This window comes from Topomyia yanbarensis, chromosome 3 (genome assembly GCF_030247195.1).
Source record: "Topomyia yanbarensis strain Yona2022 chromosome 3, ASM3024719v1, whole genome shotgun sequence".
NCBI classification, from domain to species: Eukaryota; Metazoa; Arthropoda; class Insecta; order Diptera; family Culicidae; genus Topomyia; species Topomyia yanbarensis.
In genome coordinates, this window is record NC_080672.1 from 367,728,471 (window position 1) to 367,743,058 (window position 14,588).

General features: G+C 38.5%; 1 protein-coding gene across 6 annotated transcripts in view; it reads right to left on the reverse strand.

Annotated features, from left to right (window-relative positions):
- Positions 1-317: 317 nt before the first annotated feature.
- The window catches only part of LOC131690283 (four and a half LIM domains protein 2), a 605,833-nt gene continuing 591,562 nt past the window's right edge, over positions 318-14,588 (reverse strand). For all 6 annotated transcript variants that reach the window (XM_058975937.1, XM_058975938.1, XM_058975936.1 and 3 more), the window contains 3 exons: positions 2,865-3,034; positions 2,609-2,795; positions 318-1,968 (listed from right to left, as the gene is read on the reverse strand). In XM_058975937.1, coding sequence (XP_058831920.1) covers positions 1,811-1,968; positions 2,609-2,795; positions 2,865-3,034 — 515 coding nt within the window. In that variant the 3' untranslated portion in view covers positions 318-1,810. The remainder of the gene's footprint in view (positions 1,969-2,608; positions 2,796-2,864; positions 3,035-14,588) is intronic.

Below are 14,588 nucleotides of genomic sequence, written 5' to 3' on the forward strand. Positions count from 1 at the left end.
CAGAATCGGTTGTTGCATTTGATTTGGAATCCATAATGACTCCATTCAGGATTCCGAATCAAATTCCGAATGGTTTGACCGGGAGGAAGCCCATGCAAAGCTTTTGGGAGCTTCCGTGATGCCAGTTTACATTCATGGTTGCTAGTTTTAGTTTTTTTTTATCTTCGCAAGTCTGTTATATAAAGTGTCTGTAGTTTTGTGGAATCCAGCACTTTATTTAGAATACCCTTTCAGGTACCTCGAACTTATCAACAGCATTGAACTCGACCTTAGGGTTTTTCGTTCAGATTCTAAAAAATAACAAAACAAACGCCGAATGTGGAGAGATAATTTATTTATTCAAAAAAATCCGAATACTACTAAATTTATTAAGTATAACAAAGAAATGGTGAATAAATGATTAGCGTTCCTGTTTTGCTTGATATATTGTATATACGTACTTCGCACTCCTCACATTGTAATAATCGTAATAATTTTCTCGTATTCCTGATGTATAATAAAATGGTAATCGAACTGTGTGTTAATGAATAAATAATATTTTATACAGTAAAATACTCGTTAGACGATACATTGCCTATATATAATAAATGGAACCAAAAAAAAAAGAAGAAAGAAAGAAAACTGGTCCGGCTACAAATTGACCTTAACGTTTCTAGTTTAAAGTTTTCTTTGTCATCTCTATTTTTCTAATAGCATACATGATTATATTCAGTAACTGTAATGTTAAATAGTTTTGATAGGTGTCTAGTTTTCATTTTCTTTATTTTTTGTTTCGTTGACCGTCTATTTAAGAGTAAGTAATAATTGTTTTTTTTTTTCATTTGTTCACGATTAACAACACGGAACATAAAAAGGGAGGAGAGGAAAGCGTTTTAGTGTTATTAGATGTATTTCGTTTTTTTTCCTTTGTATTTATTATTAAAGCATTGTTTCTCACCATTCTACATAAATACTCTATGTTTGAGTGTGTTTAAAAGCGCTGTAAAAACTAGGACGACAATTATTTAAAATTTGTCACTTTTATTTTCGATATACATATTCTCTTCTTGTGTTTGGTTTTTAGTATGCTTATGTGTGTTGGTATTTTAGTAGAAGGCAACTTTTGTGAATATAGGCCGTTCCCGCTAATCTCTTTTGTGTGTATGTGTCACAGTAAGGATAGAAAAGCCGTTTGTCGATAACCGTAAAATATATTCACAGCGTAAGCAACTGTTCTGTTCCAGTTATAAATATATATGTTTCCTAACAAAATAGCTCGAAGCAAAATACTTTCACATTTTTTTTAAAACATTCATCATGGCGATAGCTTAAATTTTACACAGGCAAAACAGTATACCATAGCGTCCTTATCGAAGGAAAATATGCATGCGACAAATAGAAAACAATGTTTAAATACAATAAAGTTCCTAAAAGTAAATTAAGAAACAAACTTCTCGTTGAAATGAAAACGACACCACTTTTTCTTTTGAAATTCCTTTTAGCAAGATGGCCATTTGTTTCGTCACGTTGACAATGTGTGTAAGGCTTTTTTAAAATTATTCTTGCAGTTTACAGTATTTCTTTTCATTCCATTCTTGCACTCTTTCGCTAAATCTCTTTCTCTCATTGTGTAACATTTCATTGCAATCCATCGATCAATTCCTAACAGGTTGTAGTAGGGTTTTTAGAATATAATTGCTGTTGCTCGTTGTTGTTTGTTTGTTTCTTCGATTTTGATTTTGGTTTGCAGAGAGTTGGGTAAGAGGTTTACGTTGTAGTGCTAGATTTTTTTTGGGGGGTGTTTGTTATTGTGCACGCTGCTGCTGGTTCCTTACATCAGTTTCTGCTTGGCGCACTCCGGACAGATAACGTCCTGCTCGTCGGTAATGAAACCACGTCCGACCAGTGACGTTTTACAGATGGCGCAGATAAAGCAGTCGTTGTGCCAGTGGCGATCCTCGAACGAGATGAAACGAGTACCACCGATTCCTGGAGGGTGGGTAAAGCAAAGTGAAAGTTTTAATATTTGTTGTTATTATTATTTGTTGCTTCAAACTTTTCGGAATGGAAGATAGAAAGAATTAGATTATGTCATCGATATACAACTGGAATATTGAGGGTCGTATGTAGCTTCCTTGAGTGCTATGCCTAATTTTCTCGCCAACTGAAATGCTGTTTGACTCACAAAGAGACTACACAAACTCATCGATGATGTGCATCGGTTGACGTTTCTTAACATTTTTTTTCGATTCATTGAGAATATTGATCCATGAAACCAATGAACTCGATAACATCCGGGACGTTCGAGAACTTCAACTATTTGAAGTTAAATATTCCAACTTGGTTTGTGAAAAAGAATAGAAAGTGTTTCTTAATTTAATTCAAAATCCAGCGAGAATCCTCGAGCAAAAAAAGGTTTTTGTTACCAAAGAAAAGTATTGCATCTCAAGGAATTCACTTCAGCCTTTTGAGATTCAGGTTGTACGATGATATTTAAGACACTTCGATGGTTGTCTTTTTCGACATTTGTTACAACAATTCACCTGGTAAAAAACTTCAACTAGTCCCAAACTATCAGGCTGTTCGTATAAAATAATGGATGTATCTAACCGAACATTATCATACTCACCAGTGATTGGTTTGATACAGGAGGTGCATCTCTTGGCGAACAGTTCCCCGAAGCACTCGGCACAGTACGGCTTCTCGTCGCGGCTGGTGAAGCGCTGCCCGGCCAATGACACCTGACAATGGGTACAGGTGAAGCACTCACGGTGCCACGGTTCGTTTTTGTAGGTAACACCACCGCTGGTGATAATCTGTGGTGAGAAAAATAAAAAAAATTAATGATTTGGAACATCAGATCAGAACATCGCCTAAATAATTACCTTCTTGCACTTGATACAGCGGGTAGCATACTTCTCCTCGTAGCAGCCGGCGCAGTAGATCTCCTGCTCCCGGGGGATGAACGATTTGGTGCCGATGGCGGTCTTGCAGACGCAGCAACAGAAACACTTCTCGTGCCACTGTCTGGTCTTGTACTCCATCTTCTTGGTTCCTGTCGAATGAGAAGGAAACGTTTTGGTTTAATATCTAGAGGGCGAAAATCACTGCGCGATTTTCAGTTCAGTAGACGCTGAACTTCCAGATGGCTTACAAAGAAATTGATAATATGCAACAGATCGGAATGTATCATGGTTCGGAAACAAGAAAGTACAATCGGCTCTTGGTTCATTGAAGCACGGAGAACAGACATCCATGTTCGAACAAATAAGTTTATAATATTTGTGTAAATATTTGAACGAATACTCGTTAAAACACTAGCGCCGCCATACTCGTATATCCTAACTAGAGGCTTAACAATGTCGGCCATTTCGAAATCATGTCGAGACTTTTCGAGAAATCGCAATCTGGATTCGTTATAGAGTACTTTTTGAATTTCATTCAAATCTCCTTGACCTATGTACTATATTTGTCTTGATGCTATGGAATTGACCATTGTATGAAATGCCTTAACCTCAAACATTTTACAAGTGCTGGTCCTTTTGTTTACAGTTTGGACTTAACAAATTTAAATTCCATTAACATAAGCTTAATGCTAATAATCAATTCCCAAGAAATTTTACCGCAGAACTACTTACCGATTCAGAGAACACTATAAGTAATTGATAAACAAATAATTAGTTCACTTATAGGATCTTTCATATACATTTCAACACAATAGGGAATAGCACAATTTAATTGTAAGGCGTTCTAGAGTACATCTATACTTCCAAAACATGATTCCCAATATATTTCAAATGTTTCCCAATATATCATTTTGAGAATACGAATAATCTCTAAGTTCACGGCTCATAGAAAGGTAATATATGTAAGTATATGTAAGCCGTGCTCTAAGTTCAAAATATAATCAACAGGACCACCACCTGTCACATTTAATGCATGACGTCACTGTGCAGTAACCAATCAAGGGATTAAATGATTTTTGATGAGCAGGCCTTGGTTGTTGTGACAGAGAGTCAAGCTTCAATTTTTGGAAGGAAGCTGACGAGAACGGACACAAGTTGGATCTGGACAGCTCCGGTCACGACAATTGCGCAAGAAACGCTCCCGAGTAAGTATGTTATTGGCCTGAACAAAGCAGCGAAGAAATTGACCTCAAGTGGCAACTAAAATTTTATTATCCGAAATTCAGCAAAATAGCGATTGTGTCTCAGCCTCGAGTGAATGATGCTGCCTCTTTGCAGGAATATGGGAATGTTTTCGCAATAAGCAGATTACGTGTTGTAAGAATACAGTGGAATTAGATGTGTCTTGCAGATTATCAATGGATTCATACTATAATATCGAATGAGCAGATGAGGAAAGAGATGCCAGAAACGGTCATTCGACGGAAGTTAGAATCTCACCAAGATTCAGTTATTGTACACAGTGTATTCTTTGTTGGTATTTGGTTATCAGACACCCAATGTGTTCTCCCCAAAAGCATTTGGAGTTTAAGCAAAACCAGTTCGGTAGTCTCTGTGGAGAACTGTGGATATCCAACTATACAGGCCAAGCGGACATAGTTTAAGGCATTTTACAACAGTTTTTGCAGCTTCTCTGACAGAAACCACTCCATTATTTGAAAGACATTTATCAATGTTATTCATGTAAAATTGTCTTAAGATCCTTCAGGAAGACCCGTGTATTAATATTTGTACAATTACTGGTTTAGAGTTGGAAAAAGCCCGTACTGATGAAGTTTGTCCGAGAGAACTTCAATAAATACAGTAGTGAAAGCTCCCTTAATGTCCAAGAAAACAGATGCCATTTGCCTTTGAGCACATGAGAATCGTTGATTTCATTACCCTTGTGAAAGACAAATTTAGTATATGATAACCACCTGTTTACCTCAACTCAATTGTCTACGCTTGGAAGAATAATTTTTTCCGACAGTTTCTGGATTAAGGAAAGCACTGCAGTTAGCCGATCGAATTGTGGTCGTAGGATGTTTTTCCTAGTTCATGGATAACAATCACTGTCGGCTTGTCAATAAGTGACTCTCTACAGATCAGGTAGTTTCTTCAGCAAGTTGAATATCAAGCTATCTGAACCAGGAGTATTATTCTGCACGGAGTGCAACTAAGAATGTAATTCTCGAAAAAATTATGGTCTAGTGTGTAGTTCTCCGGTGACACGTAAAAGAAAATTTTCGACATAAGAATGGAGTGCGAACATACCTTTCTTGTAAAGTCTAAAACCGATCCAGTCGAATATGACTCGCTTTCGTACGTTATATTTCGATTACGCATCCCTTTAGCAGTATTCTATAGAGAGCGATGTCTCTATGAACCATCGACAAACCGGCGCCAATAACCACTTTTCTGCGCGTAAGGAAAGCCTATCAACTTTCACTCTAAGACCGTGTTTCACCACCACCGATTCCGAAATTATGCGCTTTTCGCATGAGCATCAGAACATTCATTACCCTAGTACCGAAAATTAAGTACCATAGCCGATTTTATCAGACAATCTCAGTTTTCATATAATGGGAAAGGAATAGTTCCTTTATTCATAGTTAGACGGAGACAAAAACCAGAAAGTTGGCGCTCTTAATTCAGAAATAAAACATTGGCATCCCATGCGAATGTTCAAATTCTTGAGATATCGACTTCTTTTTTATCCGCTTAATTGTTAGTATTAGGTTTGTTCCAGTACATGGAAGTTACTCCCTGTTGCTCCGGAGCAAAAAATTCTTGCTCCTTTTCACTCCGATTTGCCACCAGAAGAAGAAAAAAGAGAAGAAGATAGTACAGGAACGATTTTCTCCCTGTTTGCTCCGGAGTACTTCCAGTTTCTCCTGGTACTGGAACAAACCTATTGAACCTCTAGATTTGTCTCCCGCAATCTCGATGGGCACGCTGAATTTCTTTTGTTTTAAATAGCCATGCATTCCTCGCGTGTATTTGCTCTAATACACCCGCCGATTTCAATGTATAGGTAACAATTTTCGAAAAACTATGGCTATAAAAATACAGTTAGCCTTATTCTGCATTACGACGGATCGCTTTTTCGAACGAATGTGATTTGCATTCTCAATGACGACAGCAAAATCAAACGGGAGCCTACTTCGATCGAACCATATTCGTTCGAAAATGTGATCCGTCGTAATGCAGAACAAGGCTGAGTGTAAACAATACACTCTAAACTACTTCTACCCAAATTTTCAAGAGAAGATACCCAATGGGTCATTTTCTACAGAGTCTTTTCCGTGATGCTATTTGATGTGGACACCCTTTAATAGCGTTTTTATTGAAACCGCGTTTTTCAAATTGGCGACCATGATAAAACAAAAACTAATCCACGAATTGACTAGATTCTTTTTATAAGAATGCATAATGTGTGTAGCCTGTCGATGGACCACAGAAAACTGAATAAAAAGATAGCTACCCATTATTTTGAAGAAAAGTGAGCGAATTTTACAGTAAAATATAAGATTTTTCGGTTTTCATGAAGTCATTTTCCGAAACTCGAACTATGGCTCTGCGTGACTGAAAGTATTTGTTATCGTACACAATGAACGTATAAGCGATCTTAACCTAACACAATAGATCCATTGTTGCGTTTCCTTAAAAACTTTAAAACAAAGTAACTTTCGTTTTGAGCACTTTACACCAGACGTCCCCCTTGTCCAGAAGCGGTTTGTTTTCCTCTCAATTCGTCGTGTAAACGATTTTTTTCCTCCAAAATTAAACGTCAAAATGACACAATACCATCACAGCTGGATAAGTCACTAGTCGAATGTTTTCATTGGCATCGTCGTGAGCGATTTCTCACTTGCACGTATAACGTAACGAATTTGTAGATATGGTGAATTTTTTACAACTGTGCTAAAATATCTCAGTGCCGCGATGCCAAAACTATTGTTTATTTTTGTTTCTTTATGCTCCATCACACAAGGAAATAACAAAATATTCAACACCATAAGCGCAAGATCTTCCCCACATGGACCCAAAAGGAAAACGTTATGTGACGATTGGCCTCGACATCTGACATGTTCAATTTGTTCCGCTCAGTGTCTCCGCCCAACTATGAATATAGGAACTGTAATACGTACCTGTCCCGAGATTTAAAATATTAAAAAAAAGTTCAATAGTTTTTCTTTTGGAAAAAAAATATCAGAAAAGTAGGAAACGACGGATGCACACAACAACTCTTACACACCAAAAAGTTCAATAACCTATTTACTTCTGAAGATTTATATTATGAAAATGGCGGAAGATTGTATAACAAGCAAGTGCTACAGGGACGTGAAAGTGCTAGTAAAAGTACAATGACACTTGTTCATTTGAACTATTTATTAATCAAAAAGTTTTCGAAAATCGGAAACGGTTGAAAAAAGTTATAATTCAGTTCTTCGATCCCGAGCCCGATCCAAATCAGAAAATTTAAAAATATGGACCCGACCCGAAGCTACGAATAAAAATTTGGAAAAAAAACCCGAGCCCGAATCGAACCCGAAAAATTGAAATGTTTGAAACCCGACCTGAACCCTACATTGTTAATACGGAAAACCAACCTATACTCCCAAAAAAAATAATTTAAGGCACCAGAACTCGACCCTAAGATCGTAAAAAAATGAGAAAATCGCTCGAACCTGATGTAACACCAGACGAGTCCACTCGTAACGGCCTATGACAAAACGAATTACTGCCACCTCGTGAGGAAACAACAAACTTAATGATGACAGTTTCAATCAACCTTACCCATTGTACTCAATCCAAATTTCTCTATTTATTATCGAAAATTATTCTTGTGAGAGCAGATTTGTATAGGTAATCATATAAATTAAAAAAAAAAAATTGCAATCAATGCCAACAACGACAACAAATAACATACTTATTTGAAGCTTTAAGCTTCTGTCAGCTCCGATTCGACAGTTTTCACGACGCCACTAGCGTTACGGTTTGGTACAGCAAAACTAGTGTCGACGGGTGTCAATCATAGTTGTCGGATGTGTTCTTGACATCACATTAATAGTGTTAGGATCTTCGTCTGTGATGTGGTATCCAGCTTTGTACGTGCCATAATGGCGGTCTAAATTGATCAGTTCGTAATACGTTTAATTGGCCTTTTTAACAATAATCGTTTACGCCAAAGGCCTTAGTATAAAGGTACGCAAAGAGTGTGCAGAAAGTGAAGCCGAAAAAAGTCTACTTATCGAGCAAAATTAGAATCCAACTTTGCTGCGGAGGTGTCAGAGATGGATTCCAATTGTGCTCGATAGGTAGGCTTTTTTGACTTCACTCTTTGCGCAACTGTTCTCTATAGACTGTGGTTTACGCCAGCTTGACAGCAACGCCCAGTCAAAGAGGTCGGGTGTTCATTGAATAAACATTCAACACATTGGACTAACGTGGGATGACTTAATCTCACTGGGCGGTTGACGTAAACGATTATTGTCAAAAAGGGCCATTAAACGTATACTACGAACTCTAAGAGAAGAGAAGACAATCGCGTAGCTAATTTGATCCAGTCCTAACCTCAATATTGAACCAGCTTCTGATTGGTCATTTTGCCAGTCATGAGCGTTCATTATATTTACAATCGGGATGGAAAACAGTGCTGCCGAATCTATTCTGGCTATTTTTCATACACATCAACATTTCGTGCAAATTGAATAAAATACCTGAATGACGATATAGTTACGTGTATTGTTAAGAGAGACATGCATATAAATTTAATTTAATTTTTAAATGCAGCTAGCTTTGTAAAATCTTGGTAGAGGTGCGATCTTTTAGGTACAATTATTTTCGGCAATTGTAAAAAGCATTCAAAGGGAATCTGGCAACGATGAACGCTTGTTGTCTTCAGATTTACGGCAGGGCCAAGTCGAGAAAATTAAGAAGAGCAAGAAGCCTGTTGTCGTCTCTTCTCTTAGTACGAACTGAACAATGTTGACCGCCATTATGGTACGTAAAAAGCTAGATACCTATAATTTCTTTTCCACTTCAGATAGTATGGTATATTTTGACATATTCAATGAAGTTCTCGGTACAACTCGTACATCTCGTACTCCACGCCTTCTTTGGAGCCGTGTGAAGACGAGAATTCGGTATTTACCGACCTGACACCCTAATCATAATTCAATTTAGAGTTCCTAGCAGTAGGAAAAGGTGGTATAGCCAGTTTGCTTATAGCCTTCGTGGAAGCAGGTGTGAAAGTTGGCGTGGGGTACATTTGTACCCCAGTTTACGGTTGCCGTTAGCGTTTCAGCAGGTTTCGTGCTGTCCATGGAAATGTGACTCATGATAATACTAGTTTAAATAATGGTTGTTTTACTACGTAAGTATCAACTAGTACTATAAAATCATTTATTCTATTAATTTAATTTTGAAGTAGAAAAGAAATCGTTCTCATTTTTGCTGATTTTTATTGTTGTATTGTTTATTTTTGTTATAGTTTCTCAAAACAATGGCTCACAAGTATAATTTGCGCATAGTAACTGCTGTAACAGTAACGTTGCATTTTACCAATGTATTGCTGGTCAGAAATATTTTTTTCATTTCAATTTCCACCCCATTTCGTGATATTTTCCAAAATCCGATTTTTAAACTTTCACTCTTCCAAATCATTACACTTTTTCAAAAATATCGAAATTCGATTTTATGCCGTTTCTAGACCATTCTTTCAACTTTTAGAATCATTTGATTTTTTTTAAATCGGTTGAAAATTCGCAAAGTTATAGTAACTTTTTTTGATTTTTTCATTTTTTTTGTTCAGACCAATTTATGTATCAATGATTCAATGAAATCCATACTTTTACTTATACAGCTGTTTTCGCAATTAAAAAACGAAGAAAATGAGGTACTTTACATTTCTTTTGCTTGCATTTCTACCTGCGAAAATTGCGATCAAAGCGAAGGGTACATTTGTACCCCAGTGCAACGTTCTAGGGTGGAAAATGCAAATGCAACGTTCTATGGTTAATATTGTTGTTAGCAAGATACGTAATTTAATCTGCATAACTTTATTTCGATATAAAACAAAAAACTGCCAAGTACTGCCATCTACAGTACTTGCGGCCTTGTGAAAACTTTACGAATGCTTACAATAGCCAAAACGACCATTCAAGAGCAGAATCAATAGGATAGATTTGTATTGATCCCTCTTCTCGTCGATCTTTTCTCGTTTGGATTGCTGCACGGTTTAACCCTCTAAGTTGTGTGTGTGAAATGATTTGCATGGAACTCAATACAACTGAGCTCCACCCTAACATAAAGGGCAAACACGAAATTATTGCGACACATTCAACAGGGCATAACTTTTTTACCATTGGGTAAAAATCAACCAAATTTTACACACTTTCTCATTGATGTGTATTGTTTACATGCTGTCAAACTCGAAGTCGTGTTTTTCGATTCAACGAAAATGGAGGTGAACCAACGCGAGTCGAGACAACAAATTCTTTCCAAACACCTGGAATTTTCTGACCTGTCGCACCGACAGTTGGGAAAAATGTTGAACATTCACCATTCAACCGTCTCCAGAGTGTTGAAGCGGTTCCAGGAGCGGTTGACGTTGGACCACGGCAAAGGATCTGAAAGAAAACCGGGACCGGAGAACAAAAAGACGGAGGGAAAGGTGAAGCGGATGATTAAAGCGAATCCCAACGTCTCAAGCCGTGATTTGGCTGAAAAGATCGGCATGTCGCAGAGCTACGTCCAGAATGCAAAGAAGAGAGCTGGACTACATACATACAAGGTACAGAGCTTCCCAAACCGCGATGAGCGGCAACAATCGACGGCTAAAACTCGGGCACGGAAGCTCTACGAGAAGATGCTGACACAATATGGCTGCTGTGTGATGGACGACGAAACGTATATAAAAGCCGATTTTAAGCAAATTCCGGGGTTGTAGTTTTTCACCGGCAAGAGCAAGTTCTATGTGGACGACAAATTTAAGAAGAAGAAAATGTCGAAGTTCGCCTCCAAATATCTCATTTGGCAGGCCATCTGCTCTTGCGGACTGATGAGTGAGCCTTTCGTGACAAAGGGCACAGTAAATGGCGAGATCTACAAATCTGAGTGCCTCGAGAAGCGCCTTTTGCCATTCTTGCAGCAGCACGACGAAGCTCCGCTATTTTGGCCAGATTTGGCATCATGCCACTATTCTAAAAGTGTCCTGGAGTGGTATGAGGCCAATTCTGTCCATTTTGTTCCAAAGGACATGAATTCGCCAAACTGTCCGGAGCTACGCCCGGTGGAGCAGTACTGGGCAATGATGAAGCGGGAACTTCGGAAGAGTAAGAAGACAGTCAAAGACGAGAAGGACATGTTAAGAAAATGGAAAAAACTGAGAAACTGGTACCGGATGACACTGTAAAGACTTTCATGGAAGGCATCAAGCGAAAATGCGTTCAATTTTACACTCAAGGCTCCATCGATTAACTTTTCTTTTGATTCTCAATACTATTTTTGTATACATTACCTCTACATAGGAAGCCGAAGAAAATGTACACTTCCAGTAATATATGGATATATTTTTCGAGAAGCCTGTTGCATGCATGCATCACGGAGCAATCTGTCGTAATTTGACAGAAGCAATTGCTTCATTTCAAAACAATCGTTATTTTGCGTGGGACATCTTAGGACTGCATCTAGTACGTCGGTGATTCCACTTTAAGAAATACAAAAAATATACCAATTTTACATCAAGTCTGACTATGCTTGAACATGCGATAAAATCGCATATTCATGTGGTGGATCACCAACAAATGATAGACCGAGATATTTCCGACTCCGTATTCAGATTCATTGAATAAAAAGTTCCTGAAATTGGACGGCTATCTTAATTCATTGTTCTTTAGTAAAACCGGTTTATCGGTTATCTGGCCTACACCTATTCTTCCGTTCAGGAAACTGCGATGCTAACAAAATCATAGATTTAAGTACATTTAAGTAAATTTAAGTAGGTTTAAGATTTCAATTCATATTCCAATTTAGTTACCTTTACGCTCTCGAATAGTTCACAGTAATAATTGTCCTCATGATAGGTAAATTCCATTTAGCATTAATTTTAGGTTAGTTTTATATATCGCTAGTTGCAAGCCTGATTTTCAAGCTCTTTTTACCTCCCTTCGTATTCCTCCAAATGTCAATTTGGCTCATGGTTGAGTTCATGTTGGTTGTTGCCCCGTTTTCTCAGGGGTTTGTGTTGCTCGACATTGCGCAGGTAACATGTGGAATCACCGAGTTATCTTCGATGCACTTATTCCTTGGATTGGGTCATGGACAATAACTGCACCGAAGACGATGTGAATAAGCACTATTATTAATACATTTTTGATTTTATGAACACTTGTGTGCTATCTCAACTTGGTGAAAATAATATTTCAGCCCTATGGTGTGAAATGCGCTATAACTTCCCTCAATAATACGCTTCAGATAACTTAATAACCTGCATACCCGTAACTATGAGCCCATATTATTGGCTCGAATCAAAACTCGTCGAAATGTCAATTGACGATAGGTTCATCCGGAGTGTTCATTTGTGTTTACATTTTGCTCGCGTTGCCAATTTTATTTTGTGTCCACCATCGCTTTTGCGCTCAGTCGGACTTAAGCTAGGGATAGCCCCTATGTTTGAGTAATGCGGGCAAACGAATGGATCACAGGTTCGCTTGCTTCCGACGGCGGGTCGGTGGCCACCTCGCCCGGCGAATCCTCAGCGGCTTTGCGCCGCTTCGGTTCCTAGGCCTCGGTTATGCGGCTAAGCCGCATCGAAATGGTACCCCTTAAACATTCTAACTAGAATCGGTTGTGTCACCGGAGCCGGAATACGAATTAGAACCAGCCAGCATTCCGGCTGAGCTTAACTGGGAAGTTTAGTAAAATTTAATCTGAAAATTAAAATTTTCTGGCAACGCTCCAGCACCCCGTTGAATTCTAACGATTCCACCACCTGGGTTGACGATATGAAATGAACTTTGTTTACTTTCGACAAGTTTTGATTCGAGCCAACAGCATCCAGCCGGTTTCTATTGCCCTCAATTTCGCCCAACCGAGACTCACTGGTATGATTCGTTGTAAAGTTGATGTCAGTGTGGCTCAGATGGTGGCAGGGATGCCAGGTAATATTTCCTGAAATCTGTGCGTAGCCTATGTAAAAATCTGTGCAAATCTTTGTTAAGGAAAAGTCTCAAAACAAAAAGTCGCGACCTTTTTTTTAGTTTTTGCACAAGCCTTGAGAATTGTGTGTTAATCTGTGCATTCTAACGAAAAACTTAGGAAATCTGTACATGAAAACATAAAGCTGTGGAAATCAGCACAATTTTAAAAAATTGTGCAAAACGTTGAAAATCTGTGAAACACAGATTAATCTGTGCATTTGCCATCCTTGGTGTCTGTAATAACCCGTTTAACTGTAATAAATATTTTGACAAAATGTCTTTCCGTGTGAGTTTACCAAACAAATTAAATGAGCCTATTCCAAGATAAAACTAATCTACTTTTGAACGAAAAAACTCTTAAAAAACTCAATCGCATTGTTCTGACATTGCTTTATAAGCTATTAAAACACTACGAAAGGAGATAACTTAGCATCAGACAAGTCAGTTCAATTAGGTCTAGGACAACGAGGTCAACGTTTATCGATTAGGTAGTCATTATTCAATTATTGCCAATTGCTCATGCGCTTCACTTTTAATTAGCGCCAGAGTAGAAGTGCGCCACACAAAACTGACAAGGGTAGTGTTTAGTGTCGGAAATGCATATGCATTTCTTGTTGCCGTAATAAAAGTGTTTCAGATCGCCATTTAATCCTTCGCACATAAGTGCTCCTATACCTACCGATGACGCATGATCGAGTTATGCCAGGTCAGTGAAATGAATGGTTTATTGCTACGCATAAGAATAATTTGCACCACTAAATGAAAGAAATTGAGGAAATAAAACTCATCTTGTGTATAGCTGCCGATGCACTGGAATAGCATGCGTTGGTTTATTAATTTTATTACCACACTAAACTATTATACAAGTAGGTACCTACTATGTGCTTCTCGGCCTACGCGATTCTGCGGTTGATGATTCATAGACGAGTTGTGCGCTGATCAAACTTCGTCTCGCTGAAAAGCTTACCACCATAGAAGGCAGGCTAGGAGGTCTTTCCAGCGTGAAGCGCCCTTTCCAACAATAAATGCCTCATATAGCAAAGGGTTATGAAACGCGATAATTTACGGCTGAATAGAATCAACGGCGCCTTCGTTCGGGGAAAAAACTTACGCCTGAACTTGCTTCTGAAATTATTCGGAATAATTTCGCAGATCGCGGCGGGCTGGTGAATTTACGACCATTGACTTTATACGGTGTTATTTTCACTGTTTACACTACGGCGCAAGCGGCGTGGGCCTGAAGCGAGGATAATTTGTGTCGTCACGTGTTTGCTGTGTACCTAGGCACTAGCGAGATAATGCGTATTGTGCCGAACGGGGTGAGTAGCAATCAGCGTTCGACTCGAGGGACTTGAACCGGTCGAACCCTGGGGGCTGATTTATTCGCAGTACAATCGTAAGGTCTGTCTGGGTTGCTACTTTACGAGAAATAGTACCGGGCAGTGACCGATGGTTCACG